We start from the raw sequence: 22,765 nt of genomic DNA on the forward strand, positions 1-22,765 counted from the left end.
CAATAATTGTGAGATCTTTAATTGGCCACCTATTGCCGACTCTGATTTTGGATTTTCAGCCAAATAAAATGCATAGCGGCCCATCAGGCTAAACGCGGAGCGTAGCTATTGTCCAAGTATACTAGCCAACAAGCTCTCTTACGGAGCAAGTATGTGTTGTTTCCTCAGACACCACCTAATATGTTGGGCTCCCTTGTTCAAATTTCCACTCTGGTCCTTGTAACCACATCATCAGCAGGGAAGGCTGATACAACAGAGAGGGGATATATCAACTTTGCAGAGATTCAGGTATTATGACTCCTTAACACACACCTTAAGTGTGTTTACCTAGCCCACCTCTCTTCCTATATATTTTGCATCATATTTGCAATTGATTGAATAAACTGTGATCTGAACATTTTATTTGGCCTGTGCACCTTTCTGTTCCATGAAATCTATGATAGCCTATCTAGGAGCTTACTTGGAGACTACTATTGCATCAGAGTAATTTCCACATAAAAATATATTTACATTTTAATCCTTGCTACAGCCCTTTGAAATGGGTACTATTATTTTGCCCATTTTAAAGATAAAGAAACAGACAATGGGAGGATAAGAAGCTTGCTTACTAGCCCATAAAACTTAGACGCCCTGCCTCAAGTATCATATAAACTTCTTTTTTGAAGTGTAGAATGAAAGTTTCTACCAAAAAAAAAAGAGAGAGAAGAGATGTTCAGGGGGTAATCAAAAGGCACTAAAATCCTTATATTGCTCTGGGAAAAGAGCTACTGAATAACCTTAAATTTTTTTTAGAAACTGTATAACTAAATATACATGTTAAAAGTGTAAGGGGCTCCAGAACCTTAAATGCATATTACTCAGTGAAAGAAGCCAACCTGAAAAGGCTACATATTATATGATTCCAACTACATGACATTCTGTAAAAGGCAAAACTGTAGACATAGAAAAAAAAAAAAGGCAATTGCCAGGGGTTAGGAGGAAGAAAAAAATGAATGAGCAGAGCACACAGAATTTTTAGGGCAGTGAAACAATTCTGCATGATACTATAATGGTGAAAGAATGTCATTATACATTTATTCAAACCCAAATATATAACACTATGAGTGAATCCTAATGTAAACTATGGATTTGGGGTCATAATGTGTCAATGTAGATTCATCAACTGTAACAAATAACTACTCTATGGGGCATGTCAATAATGGGTGAGGTTTGTACATGTGTGGGGAAATGGGGTATATGAGAACTCTTTGTATTTTCCACTCAATTTTGCTATGAATGTAGAGCTGCTCTAATAAATGAAGTCTATTTTAAAAAATGTAAAGAACTTCACCAAAAGCACAAGTGACAAAAGAAAAATAGTTAAATTATACTACATCAAATTTTAAAACTTTTGTGCTACAATGTCATCAAAAAATAAGAAGGCAACTGACAAAATGGGAGAAAATATTTGCAAATCATGTCTGTTAAAAAGGATGTGTATACTGAATTTGTAAAGAACTCTTGAAATTCAATAATAAAAACATAAATAACCCAATTAAAAAATTAGCAAAGAATCTGGGTAGAAGATAGTTCTCCAAAGCGGGTATACAAATGGCCAACAAACACATGTAAATGACATGGCTCTGACTGTGACAGTTGTAAATCCCTTGTATTCTGATAGTGTTTTCACGCTTTGCGTCCTCTAACAGGTAAAGATATTTTATCTAAGTTTACTTCGGAGGCATGTTTCCCTCTTATTGGAAGAAGGCATACTTGGAACATGGGAGACTTCCATATTTATCCAATGAGATGGATGAGGCCATGCCCTAAAGATAGAGCCATGATGTATCTGAATGTTCTGCTAGACATAGCAGCAGCAAAGACCAAAACAAGAGGAAAAAAAAAAAAGCCATGGGCTTTGCTTCTTAGAGTAAACAGTCTAACTAAGGTGGCAAACATACACAAGCAACACAGAGTGACAAGTTCTATTTTTCATCCTCCCACCACATATTTGGAGAGATTTACAAATTGTCCTGGCATTTTCCCTTTGGAATCATTCTAAACTATTTCTACTCCAGGTAATGACTATTCTAACATTTTGATACCAAAGTTCTTCAACATTCTCTAATCTAAGAACCAAATTATCTTGATCTCTAACCAGGCACCTACCAATTCAATACTCAGACCACCAAAATAAACAACTTCTTCCTCCAAAATCTGGAATTCTAATCTTCTCTTCTAGGGAGTCATCAGCCTAATCTTTGGACTTTTTCTTCCTTCCAGTGCATCTGCACATCATTCCAAATTGATATCTAATGTCTTAACCCTCATTATTTCTCAAGCCCCTCAGCCCTTTGGGCTTCATTGTATTCTTCTCATTTGACTCCACTTTAGCCACAGTTTTATTAAACTGAAGATACAGTTTAATAATTTGTATAACAATAATTGGATAAAAATAATGTATTTACTAAAACATCTTTGATCACATCATTCCCACTTTAAAAGCTTTAACTAATACTCCCAGTACACACTGATTAACAGTACTGTATTATTCTAGTTTCAAATTCCAGCTGTGCCATTTTCCAGCTTTGGGTGTTAAGTTCTACTCTCTTGAGGGAGAAGTTTTCTATGAAAACTAAGAATCTTCTTGAAATCTCATGCTGACCAATATTACCCTCAGGATACAGTGATAACTCTCTGGTTGCTAAAAGGGATCTCATTTCCTTGTGATATTTTCCCAACCATAGGTACATTAGAAAGTCCACATATTTGACTGAACCTGGGACTCCATAGGAAGACTCCTATCCTCATGAAAAATGCAGCAAGCAGGTCTGCAGAATCTCTCCTAGAATATTTTAAACTCTAGATGATCTATCTCCTCCTGGTCAGTACATGATCAGGCATATTTTTAAAAAGTGATTCTTTTTTTCTGATTACAAATGCTTTTTACAGAAAACTTAGAAAATACAGAGAAATTTAAAGGACGTAATTATTCATCTCCCTACTACCTGTTTTATGTAGAAATTTCCAGTTTTGCTTCTACACACAGACAATACAGTATAAATAAATGTTTTATCTGATTTTTCTCTATCACATTAGCATTTTCCTCTGTCATCATCAATTATTCTACATTATTTATAATATCAGCATATAGTATACATAATAAATATATACCATTTTTATACAATCTCACTGTTGATTGCTTTACCTGTTTTCAATTTTCACTATTACAAAGCTCTAATAAATACCCTTAAAGATACATTATGGTACATACTATTAATTAATTCCTTCAGGTAAGTTGCTGTAACTGTAATTTCTGAATTAAAAGGGATATGTATTTTTATAGATTTTGATAAATATTGCTAAACTGACCCTCAGAAATATTATCCCGATCTCCCAGATAGCACCCAATGTTCCCTACCTCCTAGTATTCATACCCTTGTCTGGTCTCTCCTATATTATAGCAGGATTGATATATGTGGCGCAATGTGATGCCAGAAGTCTTGTTACATCACTTCTGAGATTAGGTTATGAGAGACCCTGTAGCTTCCATTTTGTTTTCCTGTTACATGGGAAATCTGCTTCTAAGCATACTTACATTGCTGTTGACAAGAGGCTTCAGTTCCTTGGTATATGGGTATATTTATACATAATAAACAGAATGTTACCCACCCATCAGAAGGGGTGAATACTCACTATTTACATCGGCGTGGATAGAAATAAGTCAATCAGAGAAAGACATTTATGGTATGGTTTCACTCATATGTGAAATGTTAAGGAACAGCTCAGAGGATCATAGGGGAAGGGAGGGAAAACTGAATGGGAAGCGATCAGAGAGGGAGACAAGCCATGAGAGACTCTTGACTATAAGAAACAAATTGAAGGTTGCTGGAAGGGAAGTCGGGGAGGGAATGTGGTAATCAGATGATGGGCATTAGGGAGGGCATGTGATGTGATGAGCTCTGGGTGTTAAATACAACTGATGAATCATGGAACTCTACATCTGAAACTCTACATCTGAAACTAATGAAGTGCTATATGTAGGCTAATTGAACTTAAATTAAAAAAAATAAAAGCACATCTTTGATCTAATCAAATCTCAGATGGCTGCAGTCCTTGCAGACATCTTGACTGCAACCTCAAAAAAGACGTTGAGTCAGAACTATCCAGCTAATCCACTCCCAGATCCCCGGACCACAGAAACTGAGATAATAAATATCTGTTGTTCTAAGTCACTATGTTTGAAGGTAATTTGTTACACAGCAATAGATAATACAAACAAAATACCAAAAAAAAAAAAACCCCACAAATATAAATACAAAAAAAGGAAATGTACATGTTTGTTTTCTCACACTTTCATCAACATTGGATATTCCTAGTTTTATATCTACTGATATTTAACAGGAAGAAAATAATGTCTCATTATTTTACATTTCTTTAATTTCTAGGGAGGCTGAATTTTTTTATTTGGTTTGGCTCTTCTAATTTTTCTTTTGTCATGTATTTCCTTTTCACATCCTTTACCTATATTTCTATCTAAATGTTTATCCTTTTCTACTGCTTTATCAAGTTTATTATATATTAAGTGTACTACCCTATCTCTGACATTTATATTGCAAAGATTTTCCCTGTTTGTCATATTTCTCTATTTTGCTCTTCCCTATGCTATTTAAGATTAAGGAGTTTTTAAAATTTTATATACTCAAAGTCATTAATGATTAGTCATTTTCCTTATGGATTCTATGTTCTATGCAAATATAGACATTAAGACATTAAATATGTCTACATACTTAGTAAGTAAGTAAGTAGACATTAAGATGTCTACTCACCAATAGTCTGAGTTAGATGCTTTGGGGATTTTTCTTCTTTTATTTTTAAATAAAATTAACATATAGTGTATTATCAGTTTCAGGGGTAGAGTTCAGTGATTCATCAGTCTTATAAATACCCAGTGGTCATTGTATCACATTCCCTCATTAAAGTCTACTACTCCATCAACCCACCCCTGACCCCTCCAAGCAAGCCTCAGCTTGTTTCCTATGATTAAGAGTCTCTTATCTCTCCCTCTCTGATTTCATCTTGTTTTGTTTTTCCCTCCCTTCCCCTATGATCTTCTATTTTGTTTCTTTAATCCCACATATGAGTGAGAAGATATAATTGTCTTTCATTGACTTATTTCACTTAGCATAATACCTTCTACTTCCATCCACATTGCTGCAAATGGCAAGACTTCATTTTTTGATGGCTGAGTAGTATTCCTGTGTGTGTGTGTGTGTGTGTGTGTGTGTGTGTGTGTACCACATTTTCTTTATCCATTCCTCTGTTGATGGACATCTGGGCTCTTTTTGTAGTTTGGTTATTGTAGACATTGCTGATATAAACACTGGGGTGCAGGTGCCCCTTTTGATCACCACAGTTGTACCTTGAAGTGCAATTGCTGGGTTTGTAACCCAGCATCAGGGTAGCTCTATTTTCAGCTTTTTGAGGAATCTCCATACTATGTTCCAGAGTGACTGTACCAGCTTGCATTTCTGACAGAAGTGCAAGAGGGTTCCCCTTTGTCTGCATCCTCGCCAACATCTGTCATTCCCTGACTTGTTAATTTTAACCATTCTGACTGGTGTATAATGATATCTCATTGTGGTTTTGATTTGTATTTCGCTGATGCCAAGTAATGTCGAGCACTTTTTCATGTGTTGGCCATCTGAATGTCTTCTTTGCAGAAATGTCTGTTCATATCTTCTGCCAATTTGTTCTTTGGGTGTTGAGTTTGGTAAGTTCTTTATAGATTTTGGATACTAGATCTTTATCTGATGAGACATTTACAAATATCTTCTCCCATTCTATCAGTTGTCTTTTGGTTTTGTCGACTGTTTCCTTTGCTGTGCATAAGGTTTTTCTTTCCTTCATGAAGTCCCAATAGTTCATTTTTGCCCTTACTTCCCTTGCCTTTGGCAATGTTTCTAGGAAGAATCTGCTGCAGTTGAGGTCGAAGAAGTTGCTGCCTGTGTTCTCCTCAAGTATTTTGATGACTTCCTGTCTCTCATTGAGGTCTTTCATCCATTTTGAGTCTGGTTTTGTGTGTGGTGTAAGGAAATTGTCCAGTTTCATTCTTCTGCATGTGGCTGTCCAATTTTCCAATACCATTTGTTGAAGAGACTTTTTTCCCATTGGACACTGTTTCCTGCTTTGTCCAGGATTAGTTGACCATAGAGTTGAGGGTCCATTTCTGGGCTCTCTGTTCTGTTCACTAATGTATGTGTCTGTTTTTACGTCAGTACCACACTGCCTTGATGACTATAGCTTTGTAATAAAGCTTGAAGTCTGGAATTGCGATGCCACAAGCTTTGGTTTTCTTTTTTGCTATTCAGGGTCTTTTCTGGTTCCGTACAAATTTTAGGATTATTTGTTCCAGCTTCATGAGAAAAGTTGATGGTATTTTGATAGAGATTGCATTGAATGTATAGATTGTTCTAGGCAGCATAGAGATTTTAACAACATTCGTTCTTCCAATCCATAAGCATGGAACATTTTTCTATTTCTGTGTCTTCCTTGATTTCTTTCTTTCTTTTTTTTTTTTAAGATTTTATTTATTTGAGAGAGAAAGAGAGAGAGCAGGAATGGAAGTGGGGAGGGTAGAGAAAGAGGGAGAAGAAGACTCCCCACTGAGCAGGGAGTCCAATGTAGGGCTCCATCCCAAGACCCTGAAATCATGACCTGAGGTGAAGACAGATGCTTAACTGACTGAGCCACCCAGGTACTTCCCTTCCTCAATTTCTTTCATGAGCTTTCTGTAGCTTTTTGACGTCAGGTCCTTTGCCTCTTTGGTTAGGTTTATGCCTAGGTATCTTGTGATTTTTGGTGCAATTGTAAATGGGATCAACTCCTTATTTTCTCTTTCTTCTGTCTCTTTGTTAGTGTGTAGAAATGCAACTGATTTCTGTGCTGGGTTAGATGCTTTAATCCAGACTTTCTTCTACATATTTTTATGGTTCTGTGTTAAAGTTTAAATCTTATTTTTTAAGGATTTTATTTACTTATTTTATTAACTTTTATTTACTTATTTATTAATTTACGTATTTAAACCATAAAGTTTAAATATTTAATTTAGATGGAACTGGTGGACTGTATAAAGGAAGTAATCTAACCTTATCTTTTTAAAATGAATAGAGAAATAGTTAACCTTAAAATCAAGCCAAATAAAAGAAACAAAACTTATCCAAATAAAAACAACATAACAAAATGCAATACTTAAATATTTAAATAATTTAAATTTGTTCATTATTATTATTATTATTATCATTAATAACTACAAAGTACCAATTAGCTAGACTCAATATGCGAGAATCTATTGGTAGGTCAGAATCTGTGTTAAATACCCAAAATGTTAGTACTAATGTCTCCCTTTTGCTGATAAATGATGTGAATCTTGCAATAGGCCAAATGATTTGGATAATACCACACAACCAATAAGTGGTAGAACCAAGATTAGTTATTAATATCCTAAACTAATTCTGTCTTTTTTTTTAACAAATGTAATGAGATCCATTTATGATCCAGCTACAAATAATTATCAAGTTATTCTCCATTTTAGCCTTAACTAGATGGATATAATTTTGGATGTGACTAAATTTAGATCTAATAAAAATTTCGAAACCTCTAAAAGAATAAAATTCCTCATCAATAGTTTTTCTCTGTGAATTACAATTAAAAAAAGAACAGAAATTTTGTTTGGGAATGGAATATTAAAATTTTTAGAATCAAAATCCTTTTAAAAATTATTGTGTTTGAAACACAAAAGTATGAATTATTTGTTAGCTACTGTTGGGAATGTACTATTGGGAATAATTAGGAAATTATAAATTGCAAGAAAGGGAGGTAAAAATTATAGAGTAAAAGTGGATGTTTAGGACCTGAATTTGGGGAGAGAAAAGAAGAAAATACACTTAAACCTTGGTTCTGCTCTTCTGTGTCTGTTGCTGGGAAGGGTAATACTTATATAGGACAGACTTGTGTTCTTGGATACCAGGAATCAGCTCTGTTTAGGTCTATTTCAGAATGAAGTCCACATGAGCAGGTACAGGCCAAAGAGCTGGAAGAATATTTTAATGCAGTCTCAAAATTCTACTTTTAATGGGGTGCCTGGGTGACTCAGTCAGTTAAGCATCTGACTCTTGATTCTGGCTCAGGTCATGACCTCAGGGTCATGAAATTGAGCTCCACGTCAGGCTCCGTACTGAGTGTAGGGCCTGCTTAAAATTCTCTCTACCATTCTCCCTGCTCATGCACTCTCTCTGTTCCTCTTTCTCTCTAAAAAGAAAAATGGTACTTTTTATTTTCACCAAGATGTATAAGCAGTCTTGGTCTTTCTGTGACTTCCTCTCCACTAACCTAGAGCTTTTGGCTCAGGAATGTAGTAGAGTCAGAAACAGGACAAGAGGAAAGCTGAGGTGAACCTCAGAATGAAGCGGGATAAAGGTTGTTTTAAAAATATTTTGACATTTGATGCCTCTGTCAAATTCCCAGCCTAGAACCAGTGCTAAAACTATACAGTCCTGCCTAAGTTAGTGAGTAGATTGGAATTTTAGCCAGTGTACCAACAAAAAGCTACTCAAAGAAATGATATTGTGTTAATTTTTAAATTTAAATTGTATTAAAGTTTCTAAATTTCTAAAACAGAGCAGGTCATGTCATTCCAGGACACTAGAGAAATAAAACTATTATTTTTAGCATTCAGGGTTCAATAAGGAGATATAAACACATAGTAATTTGAATAGGAAAAGTTTAATATAAATAATTAGTAGCAAAGGATTAGAGTGCTGGGAAATTGGCAAGTAAGAGTTAACAAGGACACTGAAGAATATGTGAATAGTAGGTATGGAGCAGCCAGTACTGCTAGGCCTGAGACAGAATGCTCAAAGAAGAGGCCTGACCTAAGGCTGAGATCCAAACCACATCAACAAGGGCACAGCCATGGCTCACTGGATGTTGAAGAAGTCCCTGAGGCAGTTCAACTCACAGGATTTACTATAAACCTGCCTTTGGAGCACCAGGAGAAGCTGTCAATGGGGAGGGGCCAAGTTGGTGACATTCCACTATAAAGCAACTCACAAGGAACACGCTCAAGGAAACCATTCGTATGAAGGTGCCCTACACCAATACTCCACTCTGAAGCTCCCTGAGGTGGGTGCCTGGTGAAAAACCGTAGATCTGGAGCTGAGAAGGACTACCTCGATAACTTCCATGTTCTGTGTTATGGGTTGAATTGTGTCCCCCCCCCCCCCCAGAGTACATTGCTGGGTTGTATACACATGTTCAACTTCAGTAGTTATTGCCAGTTTTCCAAAGTGCCAATCTCCTCATTTTAATGACTGAGAAAACTTATGTAGGTATCACTTTGATATTTATCGCAGCATTACTCACAGTAGCCAAGATATGGAAATGACCTAAGTGCCAGCTGATGAATGGATAAAGACGATGTGATATATACAATGGAATATTCATCAGCCATAACAGAGAAGGAAATCCTGCCATTTGCTATGACATGGATGGACCTTGAGAGCATTATGCTAAGTGAGATTAGTCAGACAAAAGACAAACACTGCATGATATCACTTATATGTGGAATCTAAAAGAGCTGAACTCATAGAAACATAGAAAGGAATGTAGGTAATCAGGGGCTGATGAGGGAATTGAGATATTGTTGACTGGTGTAAATTGGCAACTATTAGATCAATGAGTCCTGGAGACCTACAGTTTGGCATTGTGATTATAGTCAACAATGTATTACATACTCAAAAGTTTTTAAGAGAGCAAATCTTAATCTCCACAACAAAAAGACATAATTATATAATGTGGTAGAGGTGTTAGTGAATGCTATGATTTCATATTGCAATAGATAAAAATAACAAAGCAATATGCTGTATGTCTTCAATTTATACAATGTTATATATCAGTTATACCTCAATAAAAAGTAATTTAATTCAATTTAATGTAAAATTAATAGAAAGAAAGAAAAAAACCGATGCCCTGAAATGCTAGACTTTATCATAGCAATTAATTGGAAAGAATTATTTTTGGTCTTGGAAAACTTGTATTTTAAAGTCAAACAAAACCCCACAGGAAAGTATTGAGTTAAATTAAGTTAAATTTTAAACTTCTGGGCACAGAGATATATTTGTGCAGCAAAAGCATTTCTTGCTCTCAACAATAAGAATACTTGTAAGAATCTAGGAACAGAAAAATATACGACTAAAAGCTATGACTTACAAAGTTCTTACCTTAGAATAAATGCAGCTGTCAGTTCCAAACACCCACTTTTGAGAATTATCTCCTTTATGTCTGTAATGAAAATGTAATTTAGAGACTGACAACCTTTTACCACACTGAAACATTTTCTAGGTTTCAAATGAAAGGATCATTTTCCATATCCTGGCAGGAGGAGGACTGCCCAGACTCTCCCAAGGATTCTAGCATTCTATCATCATTGCTGCATCAGCAACTGAAGCCTTCCTTCCCTGAGACAACCGATTTCCTTGGTACCCAAAGTGGTGTTGGTGGTGGTGGTGGTGGTGGTATGTGTATTACACATGACAATAGTGATTAGGAGTTTTAGAGATTAAAGAGAATCAATAAAAATAATATAGAAATTTCTGTCCCCAAAGAAGATCCTCTCTCTATGAGGCAAAAAGAGGCTTAATTAAGTATAAGGATTAAGAGGATAGGATGGAAAAGGATACCATGGAAAATTAGGAACCTTGGGCACCTGTTTCTGAGATGATCAGAAAATTTTATTACGGAATATCAGATTTTCTAAACCAAATATGAGTAAAAAAAAAAAAAAGGAAAGAAAGAAAGAAAGAAAAACTAGAATGTGATTAACTTAATCATGCCTAAATTAACTAATCTTGTATTCACTAGTATTTAGAAACCTTACATAGATAGGACAAATGTATTAAATTAAGTGTAATAGGATGTTAAACACGATTTTTCCGACTGCCTCTGAATTTTGACAGAAACTTCAATGGTTGGTAATAAGAAATGTCAGGTAATGCTCTAGTCTAAAGTGAGGCACTTTCTGATCTGGGTAGAACATGTCAAGGCAGCAGTCCAAAACTGGCTGAGTGTGCATTAGCCTTTTACCCACATCCAGTTTATATTAGAAAATGTGAAGAATTCTTGGGCATGGTGAAATAGACACTTGATAATACTGTAGGTTTCCAAGCCCCTATCCTCAGAACTTTGATTCTGAAGGTCTGGACACCCTCCCCCCATCTACATTAACAGGTATTGCAAGTGATTCTCATTGTTAAGAACCGTAGGGAATTTGGATGCATGTGGTCTACGGATCAGACTTTTAAAAACACTGAACTACAGTGATGAGAGCAATGGGGGAAGGAAAGACTACATACTTACTATGAAAGGAGAATTGATTTGGTGATTGAATAAATGGAATGCAGGTTAGAAACAGAAGGCAAGGATAAATTCCAGATGTCAAATTTGAGGAAAAAAGAAGGGAACGTGACACTATGAAAAGAAAGTGAATTTAGAATGTAGAAGAGGAAGCAGGGATATGAGAAAACATGAATACTTAGGTAAAGTTTTTTTTTTTTTTATGAAACATCTTTCAAGGTCTAAATGATCCTTAAGCTAAGAATCTTATTATCAGGCTTTAGACAAATATAATTGTTGCTCTATTTCAGCACTGGGTAGGATGGGGGAAGTATGAGGGGCAATAGTCCTTTTGGAGACCTTTTTATGTTGCAATTAATAAAGGAAAAGAAGAGTTTTAAAAAATTTTTTGACTAAGGGTCCTGAGCTAAAATGTATGATTTTGATAATGGAAACAAAAACAAATAGATTGAGAATTTGAAGGGAACTGAGATGAATGAAGTGCAATAAAGAGAGATGAAGTGAGCTGGTCAAAAATCAAAGAGCTAGGTAGTGTCAAATAGATACTAGAACCCAGAGCACCTGCATTTCTGCATGTCTTCTCAATTAGATTGGAAAAGTATAGCACAAATTACTTCATGGTACTCAAAGATTGAAAATGGAATCAACAGTTTAGGCTCACTGGTTAGAATCTGATACATTATCTTAGTGACAACACACTTTAGTGTGAATATAGAATTTTTTATACAGTTGTGTTCATATAATCACTAAATATTCTCATACTATACAAATTCTCCTGAGGTACCAAAAAAGCTCATGTTTCAACCATTGGGTTGTCAATCCCAAGCTTGTAACTACACTCCTTTTAAAAATAATAATAGAATCACTGCTGTAATGTTTTGATGGAAGTGTGCTGGGTTTTGATAAAACTTAGATCATTTTAATGCAGAACAGCTATAACTCAGTACAACATTATTGCATATAGGCAATTCCTCCTGTTGCATAAATTATTGTGAGCATATTTCTTCAAGATAAATAAAGTGGAAAATTATAATTTTTTAAAGTGTAAGGCATCTGCAATGGGTAATTAATATACTAATGCTAACTGTCAAAAGCTATAAAATCCAGAATTTTGTCTTTTAATTGAATTATCGTGTTGACTAGAGGATGAATGTGATTATAAAAACATAAACTACCTCTATTTCAGTTTTGATTTTCTGAATTTCTGATTTTCTGAATTTGATTTTCTGAATTGCATCTTTTCCCAAACAGTATTACAACAGAAAAGATGTTTACCAGATTGTCAACGGTATGAGGGCAGAAACCATATGTGTCCTAAAGAGTTGATTACAGCACCTATGATAGGAGATTAAAGATATCTTTGAATAAATAGATATGTGAATAAAATGTCAAAATGTTATCACCCTACCCTAAGGCCGTTATGAAAAATGTTTTGAATTTAACATACGGCGGTTTAGGAGACATTCTTAGTGGGTAGTTAAAGAACATAAATTATACCTTGGTTAAGAAAATAAGAAATAATTCTGAAAGAAATGTAAATTTCCTAGCATTTCTCAAATTTTATCATAGCTCAAATTCTGTTCAAGAATTGCCTTTTTGGAAATTTTGCAAACAGCATGCAGGAAATTTTGCAAACAGCATGCAGTTTCAAATCATATATAAGCCTTGTGAGCTTGCTAGTAATTTCTTTATCAGGAGTCTTTCTAAGCATTTATCTATAAACATTACCTTTAAATTTTATTACCAAAGTTATAAAAAACAAGATTCTCATGTGGCATCTACACTAAGCAGGGGAGAAGATATCATTCTAAAATATAGTGACTTCTTTAAAAAATAAAATTGCACAAACATAAGTATATCTGTTTATTTTTAAAGATATTTTATACGTAGAAAAATCAAACTTAGATCCAATATGCAATGATGTTTATATGGGACTGAATTAGAATTTCCTCTTTTTGGTAAACAAGCAGCAAGCTAAAAAGATTTTTTATAGAGAAAAACAAAATTTAAAAATAACAATAACAATATCAATAATGAAAGAAAGAGGAAAATGAAGAAGCAGTATTCCATCCAAGAATCAAAGTTATAAATAGCATAACATGTACTGGACTAAGTTCTGGATCTGGATCTGACATTAGCTAGATCAGATATATGACCTTTCTAGAACATTAAGTCTCTAGTAGACTTGTAATTTCTTATAAAGATATTGATATTATAATCACTATCGCAACTACCACCATCACCACTGCTACTACTTCTACTTGTAAAGAGGGGTTTAGAACAGATGCTCTTAAGAGTCCTTCCTTCTCTGAAAGCATAGGACTTCCAAGACCAGTTACATACTCTCTTTTTACAAGTAAGGAGAGAACTAACTGCCCTGGGAAGCTTGCTCATTGAGTATGCATATGCATTTTACTATTTCTATTGGGAATCTACAAAATGTGTGTACACACACATACACACACACACACACATGCACATACACACATTTTTTTAAATATGCCATTTATCAGACAGTAGAGACAATAAGGCAGCCCATAATGACAGTTCAGTTAAGGGAAATATCATTATATCATTATATTTATTATATTCATTATTTCCCAATTGACTATAAGGAGGACCATCATCATCATGCTTCACAATTACAAATCTGTTTTCCCAGACAGCTTCAGATACATCTGGCATCTTCCAATGCTACACAGACCAAAAGTAGGATCCATAAAAAAAAAAAGAGGAAAGGGATTTCCCCTCCATGATTCTTAACACAGTAGGAATAGAGATAAGAAATTTGATCCATCAATCCAACTGTGAAGTTACATATAGACAATTTTCTGCTTGATGTTGATATTTCTAATAGTGTTATCTGTGTGTTTGAATATTACTTAAACGTCCAATGCATGCCAAATGGTCTTTTCCGAAATGGGGCAGTCTGTCATTCTGCTTTATTCTCTTAGCCTCCTAAACTTCAGACCTGACCAAAGAGATGATTTTCAGTCTCTCTAATTACCTAGTGATGTGCTGTCTATTTTCCCATCTATCTTTTTTGTCTCTGCACCTAGCACTACACAGCTACACTTGGTGGTTGTAGTTAATGGTGTCCTTAGAGCAGTGTTTAACCTACTCTAAACTAATGTTGGCAAGTTATCATTCTATTTCCAGCAAGATCTAAGTGGGGAAAAGAAAAAGGAGATGCAAAACACCATAACTGAAAAATTAACATTGAAATAAGACAGTAAATAAATAAATAAATATTTGTTGGGTGATTTCTACTTTGAAGGAAAAAAAAAAAAAGAAAGGCAGTAAAGATTATCAGACAGGGAATAGAAATGAATGAAGCAGGCTAAAGCTAGAATGAGGGCTACTATTGGGAACAGTAGAAAATAGAGCAAACCAGAGGATATATTCCCTCTAAACTGTTCCTGCCTCACTGGTAAAATGAGATGATGAGAGTACTGCCCATTCTTCTGATTTTTTGCAAGGAAAGACAGAATTATGTAACTTTTGTGTAAAATCTCCCTATTTCTATAGGCTCACGACCAATTCAAAATATTATAAGAATGTGCAGGCTAAACAAAATCCATGGGCCCAGTTTTGTAGTCTCCATAATCTAACCTCCGTGTGTGGATGAATGGGGGTGCTGTCCTAATTAGATTGTGAATTTAACACTAAAAGCCAAATCCTACATATCCACATTCTTTAAAACTGAAGCAAAATCAAGATTTAATTGGTGGCCTTATTAAAAGACTTTGATGCAACTGGTTTATCTATGAGATGTCCAAAATATCTTTTAGAAAGAAGCATTTTTTATTTTAAGGTTTATGATTTTTTAATTTTCTATGATTTTCAGATCACTTGGTAACGACATTGTTGGTCTGCCTTTCATCCACTCATAATCAGATGCATGTAACAGAAAAAGTATTAAATACACAAATATGTGCAAGCACTTGCTATACTGAATAAGAATGAGTGACACGAAATGAGACATAACCAAACAAATGAGGCATGATATGTTTACAAAATTCTCTGTGAGTTTTCAGGTTGCTACTTTAAGTGCTAGTTCTATTGTTTTCAGTATTTAAAAGACTACGTCTTGATTCATAGCTTTTGTTAAGATCGTATTACACTATTTAAGAGAAAAGGAAAAAATATTGTCTCTAGCAATTGTATGAGGATATTTATGTTATTTGTAATAAAATATGGTTTTGTTTAAAAAAAAAATAAGACAAGGAGGCACTTCAGATACTCTTAGAGAAGATAAATATATTTGAAAAGTTCCAGAGGTGAGGTAAACTCTAAAAATCTTGGTCCCTACTGCTTTCTAAAAAACAAAAAGTAGTTTCACCGTTAGTAAGAACTTGTAGTTTTCCAAATTTTCTACTATTTGCTTCTACCTTACAACAGATTTTGTTTCTCAGATAAAAATCAAGTTGTATTAATATAAAATTACCTAGGGATCTTCCCTTTCCCCCTTACCCCCCCCATCCTGTCTCTCTCCTTCTCTCCCTCTCCCTTCTTCCCTTCTTTCCTAAATTAAACAAAATCTTTCTTGTAAAATGGAGATTTTTTTTCAAGTACAACTTACTACAGTGTTCTTTTTGTTTGTTTTGTTTTGTTTTGTTTTTTAATTATCATCTCTTTTCTAGCCCAAGCTTTTCTTTCTAAGCAGCAAGGACATCAAGTTTGTGGTTTCAGCCCCACTCAGTTCCATGATAATCCTGGCCAGATAATCCTGGCCAGAGCAGGAAATATACCTCAGCGGGCTCAGGCCAGATCAGCACTAATCTCAGGATCCTGTAAGACCAGGGAGAGCCTGGAGAGTGTGTTCATCAAACTATAACCTTTCCAGAAACCTGCCATTTTGACCTAAACCACTGGTTAACTCTTCCACTGAGAGTGCTCTCCCCTCAACACTTCCCTCCAAAGTAAGCACTCAGTCCTTCCTTACCCATTTTGATTTTTTTGTTTGTTCCCCTACTTTGTCTTTTTGTACTTTTTAAAACCAGCTTTTTTGAGAAACAACTGACATACAATACTGTAAAATATTGCACAACTGACAGGCACATATTTAAAAGTATAAAATTTGAGAAGTTTTGAAACATGTATAAACCTGTTAAACTATCACAACAATCAAGATCATGAACATACCCATATCCATCTCTCCCCCCAAAAAATCACCCCAAAGTTTCCTTGTGCCCCTTGGTAATCTTGCTCTCCTATCCCTCCCCATCGTCCTATCTCCAGGCAAACACTAATCTGCTTTCTAGATTAGTTACCAAGTCAGCAAAAACAAACAGGAAGGAGACTTTTGATGCCTACATCTCATGTAGGGTCTCCTCAATTTTTGTCTCCTCAATTTTTCTTTCCCAGTTCAGTGTTTCCTATTCAGAATATTTTTAAAAGGTTAAGAATACACACAGAACATTAAATATTTAAATTAACCAAAATGCATATAAAGAAGTGAGTTCTAATAATTATAGACTAAAGCTGCAGCTTGTCTACAACATAGGTACATGTTGAACGCCAACATTTCACTTTCAAAAATACCTAAGAAATACTACCAAACTGACATACATTTTCAAGCTTATTTGTGGTTAGAAAATTAATATTGATATTATAGAGCACAAATTTAAACACTTAATGAATATTCCATCTCAGGTGGGAGGCATCGTGATTTGACTGCTCAGAAATCTTGAAATTAACATAAATTATTTTTAGCTAAATAGCTCATAAGCATTACCTTTTCTGTAGGATTAATGTATATCCTTCTAGTGATGTTCCCTCAGCAGCCTTGACTCTGATTGGGTGACCAATAGCTAGGCAGCCCTGCGTTATCGCCCGGCTCAAGATCATTCCAGCCTTCCAATGAATAGAGAGGGGAGAGAAAGGTCTAAATAAGTTAAAAGAACCAGAAAATTCAACAATGTGTCACAAATAGTGAGGTCATTATGCCTGGATAACCCCGGATATTAACAGTTGCTGAAAGTGAAACACTACCCACAACTTAGCAGTCAGTGAGCCCTGCTCAGAATCAGTGATCTTCTGTCCAACAAGGGTGGCATTTTACAGTTCAGCGCAAAATAAAACAGACCTTGATATCTTCATTTGTCCTTTTTTTTTCTGTGCATATTTCACAGGGCAGTGATTTGGGGTCCATCATGTGTCACTTGTTATAGTTATAACTACAGAGCTTACTTGAAATATGTATGCACAGGAAAAAAAAAAGTGCAGTGAACTGAAAAGACTGAAACAAATCCTTAACCTTCGTACCAGTTTAAAGTTTTATTCTGGGTCTAAATACCATGGGTTAAACATTTTAAGGTGGTTGTGCACTGCTTTTGTTTTAAATGTTAGGATACTCTGATAAGGAAATTGGTTGGGAATATTGTTTAAATGGCCAATTAACAATTTTTTTACTTAGGAAATCAACAACACATTTTAAATAAGCGACAACCACTGAAGAATTTTATTTACACACACTGAAGATTTATGGCATGCGGAAGTGTCTATCCTAACAAGTAAAAATATTTATTTTGAAAAAAGGGAGAGAGCATTCAATCTAAAAAGAGTTTCAAAATTGTCTTCTTTTTAGCATGTAACTTTTATATCTCATGCTTTCACTGTGTGCTAAAGAAATATATGATAACTTGGGAAAGTATTTTTTTTAAATGTTGGTTCTAATAAGTACTGGATGGAATCTTCATTTGAACAAGCTTGTCTCTATAGCAAGAAAATTCCTTGGGGTGAGGATAAAAGGACATTTATTAAGCACTTTCTGTATACCAGATCCTATGCTTGAACTTCACAGTGCTTTCTTACTTGTCACCCCAGCAACTGTGCAAGGTAGTTATGACTAACTTCGTTTTACAGAGGAGGAAACAGTGGTTTAGTGCAGCTAAGTAACTTTTTTAAGGTCACACAGGCATTCTAATTCCCACCCATCCAACTCCAAAAGCCCATCCTCTTTTTAGTAAGCATTTCAATTATTTCTGAGGAAATTTTAGACAAGTACAGGTTTTTTTTTTGCTATCATGAAATTGTAGAAACAGATACCATAAAATTGCAGAATATGAAATCTAGAAAGGAACTCTTCATATCATATCAGCTGGTCCAACTCTTTTCAGATAAGACTAAAGCCCAGATACAGTGTGTGACTTACCTGAGGTCACACAAGTGTTCAGTGGCAATGCTGACGCTAAAGCACTTCCATCATGCTCAGACATTGCCAAATACAGAGCAGCATTTTACATTACAGTGAAAAGGTATAAATTTTGAAGTCAGATTGACCAAGAATCTTTTCTCTGTCACGTACTAGCCTCAGTTTTTTCAGCTGTATAACGTTTAAGATTAAATGAGATAAGAAATATGTAGAAGATGCCTAACATATAGCAGATGTTTAACAAAACAGCAAATATTAAGTCTGAAACAAAATACAATTTTAAAAGGGTTCGTAGTTCATAGTGTCTCCAAGTTGGAAGTAGACTGAAGAAATATTAACCTCTTTCTGCCTTAATATATGAAATGAACATTTCTTGGTGCCCTTGCACCTTAATTACTCTACATGTTTGTTTTTAGCTCTCAGAGAATCAAAAAATAACAGTTAAGGACAATCCCAAATTTCAGAGTTGCAATCCCCTGCCCCCCAAAAAGCAGCAGCAAACCTGCCTGAGTGACTCTGCACACAAAGAAGTGCTAAGAAGAGGCAAAAATAATCTAGAGTGAGGGCAAAGAAAGACATAAGAAGGGTAGACAAAAGCTGCACTATCTCTTTCCAGACATAAATATTTGGTGGCAATTAAAGAACATATTTCAATAGCAAGAGGGATGGGGAGGGCAATTATATGTTTTCAATTTATTTATTTATTTTTTTAAGATTTTATTTATTTGACACACAGAGAGAGATCACAAGCAGGCAGAGAGGCAGAGAGGCAGAGAGAGGGAGGGAAGCAGGCTCCCTGCCAAGCAGAGAGCCTGACGCAGGGCTCGATCCCAGGACCCCGAGATCATGACCTGAGCCAAAGGCAGAGGCTTTAACCCACTGAGCCACCCAGGCGCCCTACATGTTTTCAATTTAAATCAGATCCACGAGTATAATAGTAAAGTTAAAAAATTAAATAGTGTCAATATATGGGTATAAAATGTGTTAGTCATTGTTCACATTCTATACTCAGGGATTTCTCTTAAAACTGTTCTTAGGGGGCACCTGGGTGGCTCAGTGGGTTAAAGCCTCTGTTTTCCGCTCGGGTCATGATCTCAGGTCCTCGGATCAAGCCCCACATCGGGCTCTCTGTTCAGCAGGGAGCCTGCTTCTCCCTCTCTCTGCCTGCCTCTCTGCCTGCTTGTGAACTCTCTCTCTCTGTCAAATAAATAAATAAATAATTTTTTTAAGAAAATAATTAAAAAAAAAAAACTGTCCTTACACGAGGGGTACCTAGGTGGCTCAGTCGTTGGGCGTCTGTCTTCGGTTCAGGTCATGATCCCAGGGTTCTGGGATCGAGCTCTGAGTGGGATCTCTGCTCAACGAGAAACCTGATTCCCCCTCTCCTACTCCCCTGCTTGTGTTTCCTCTCTCTGTGTGTATCTCTCCATCAAATAATAAAATCTTTAAAAACAACATAACAACAACAAACAAAAACTGTCCTTTGAGAGACCGTACACTGTACTTGTAAGGTGCGCCCCCACCAGACTCCCTGAAGATCAGCAATGAAGACTAAGGCGTGGAAGCAAATGATCTTCAGACAAACTTCATGAAAATGGTGAGTGTATGAACTGTTTGGAAGTTCTGTGCCGAGTTTAAATACTCTCTGAGTATGAACTAATCAGCACGTGTGAAAGTGAATTGAATGCTCTCTGCACGAGACAAACCAGGAGCAGAGAAGTAGCATTCCTGACAATCGCCCATGCCTCCACTTACAGGCTTGTGTGCGTGAGGACACCAGGAGCCGGAGCCGCACTGTGAGCAGCGAGCACAGGCAGTCACTCAGGGAGACCAGACACTGCTGTGTACCTTTGTGATCAGCCACACACTGGCTGCAGGCCACAGGATGGATGGCGCGGTCTCACTTCCACTGCTTGCTTCCCTACTGGAGGAGCTCCGCTTTTTGATGGAAACAGAGGCATGAAGGACAATATTGGGATCCACCTGTATCATGAGAAGAAGTGCACATTTTTAAATGTACAGTCAGGAAGTCCACCCTCTTCAACATACCCAACACAGGTTATCCAAGAACATTATATTTCTGACTGAAAAGGTTTCTTTTGAAGTAGTAGTGCTCCATCCCATTTAACTTAATTCAATTAATACTTGGTGAGCATAAGCTCTAATACACAAGGCCCTAGACTATGTGGTATGGGGTATTATAAAATATTCTTCTTGCCTGGGACCCCCTGGGTGGCTCAGTCAGTTAAGCATCGACCTTTGGCTTGGGTCATGGTCCCAGGGTCCCGGGATTGCTCGCCTGCTCAGTGGGGAGTCTGCTTTTTCCTCTCACTCTCCCTCTGTGCTCTTTCCTCATATAAATAAATAAATAAATAAATAAATAAATAAATAAATAAAATCTTCTAAAAACATTTTTTTCTTGCCCTAGAGAAACTTGCAGCAGAAGAGGCATTAACACACACACACACACACACACACACACACACAGACAGACAACATGGATTATAGAACAGGGACATCAAAGGAGAACAGTTAAGAGTCCCCACAATCTTCTAAGAATAAAGGGACATGAGTTGAGAATTTAATGATAGTTGTGGGAATGGACATGAGGGAACTAACTGGTAAGCACAGTATCCCTGTCTCCCATATATGTTATCAGACTACATACATCAAAGAAATTGTATACCTCTAGCATTTCTCACTTAGTCATGATTGTAAAATAGGCATTCACATCACCTGTAGAAATTCTACTTCATATTTAAAACTCTTCTGCTAACTTATATGATCATTTTTCCTGAGTACATTTTTAAGTATCAATATTTACTTATATAGGATTATGGGAATATGTCAGTTTATACTCTAAACCCAATAAATGACATTGCTTCAATAACAATTTAAATTATTTTCTAATACTAAAAAGTGTATTCTAAATCTGCGCTAACACTAGATATTTGCCAAGTAGCAATTGATTCTTAAAAATTCAAAAATTAAATGATAATTTAAAAGGCAATATTTACACATGTGATCAGGTAATAACAAAAGGACATAACTAGTATATTTGGTAATTACACCACAATGAAAGATAGAGAGAAATATTTCTCAAGAGAAATATTTCTTTTAATTTTTTTAAATTTATTTCTCTTTATTATTATTTATGTGAAAATAAAATTTTAAAAATGCAGCAACCCCACGATGGAAACAGATTTGACTTCAGCTCTTTGATTGTGTTTTCCCCAGTTAGCCAGTAGTGGCTGGATTCTGAAGGGGAATCCCCCACAGTTTCTGAACAATGATAAACTATATTCTACTAATCCACCCACCACAGGACTCAGCATTTAAAGTAACACTCTTACTCAACCTCCTAACTCCAAGTTGCCATCACACTCAAAACTCTCCTCTGCAACAGGGAAGAAGATTGTTTTGACTGGAATTAGTCAGACAGAAGAACCGTACTGCCAACTGCTTCTTTGTACAGCACCTGCTGCCAGCGCCTAAATTCTTGTTATCTCCACAACATGGTTTAATCTTTTAACAGTTGGCTTATTGGTGAAGAGCGAAGGGGTTCTTTGTGTCTGTCTTGGGTTGGCACCCAGTATTAACACCATGCTGTTTTTCGAGAGATATTTTGCTGGACAGTTCCCAAGTGATTCTACATAGACCAGACTCAGCCAGGCCCACTAACTCAGCTTCACTGCCTGTTATTAAAAGAAAAAATCTTGCCAAGTCTGGGGTTCTGATACATTTAAAATTGACAGTGGCCATTAAATTTCTATTTATGATTTCACCTTCTCTTCCATTTTTAGTTTAATTGGATAGTTTAGCTTTAGACCAAACATTTATTAAGGTGGGAAAGATAAAAATGGTGAAAATTACAACTCATAAAAGAAAAGTGCTTTGACAACCTGCAACATGGTCTATCCTGCATGCGTGCGGGCACACACAGGTATGTGATAGCATTGAGGCTGACCTATTCTCTACATACATATTATCACGTGTGTCATTAAGTCATTAGGAAACCTCTTTTATTCTTTTGAATACCTATATATATACAGGAGATAGATAGATAGATGATAGATAATAGAAAGATAGATAGATAATGTATCCCTTTAAATGACTGTTATGATTTTAGTTGTCTGAATAAATTGTATTAATACAAAAGCTGCCAGTGATTAAAAAAAAAATCGTGCATGCATACTCTGGGCCTCTTAAAAATTCTTG

General features: G+C 35.7%; 1 protein-coding gene across 1 annotated transcript in view; it reads right to left on the reverse strand.

Annotated features, from left to right (window-relative positions):
* The window catches only part of DCDC1 (doublecortin domain containing 1), a 452,779-nt gene that overhangs the window by 180,693 nt on the left and 249,321 nt on the right, over nt 1-22,765 (reverse strand). The window contains 3 exon segments of the mRNA XM_032359359.1: nt 10,260-10,320; nt 17,129-17,247; nt 20,396-20,530. Coding sequence (XP_032215250.1) covers nt 10,260-10,320; nt 17,129-17,247; nt 20,396-20,530 — 315 coding nt within the window.

The sequence above is a fragment of the Mustela erminea genome, chromosome 9 (assembly GCF_009829155.1).
Source record: "Mustela erminea isolate mMusErm1 chromosome 9, mMusErm1.Pri, whole genome shotgun sequence".
NCBI classification, from domain to species: domain Eukaryota; kingdom Metazoa; phylum Chordata; class Mammalia; order Carnivora; family Mustelidae; genus Mustela; species Mustela erminea.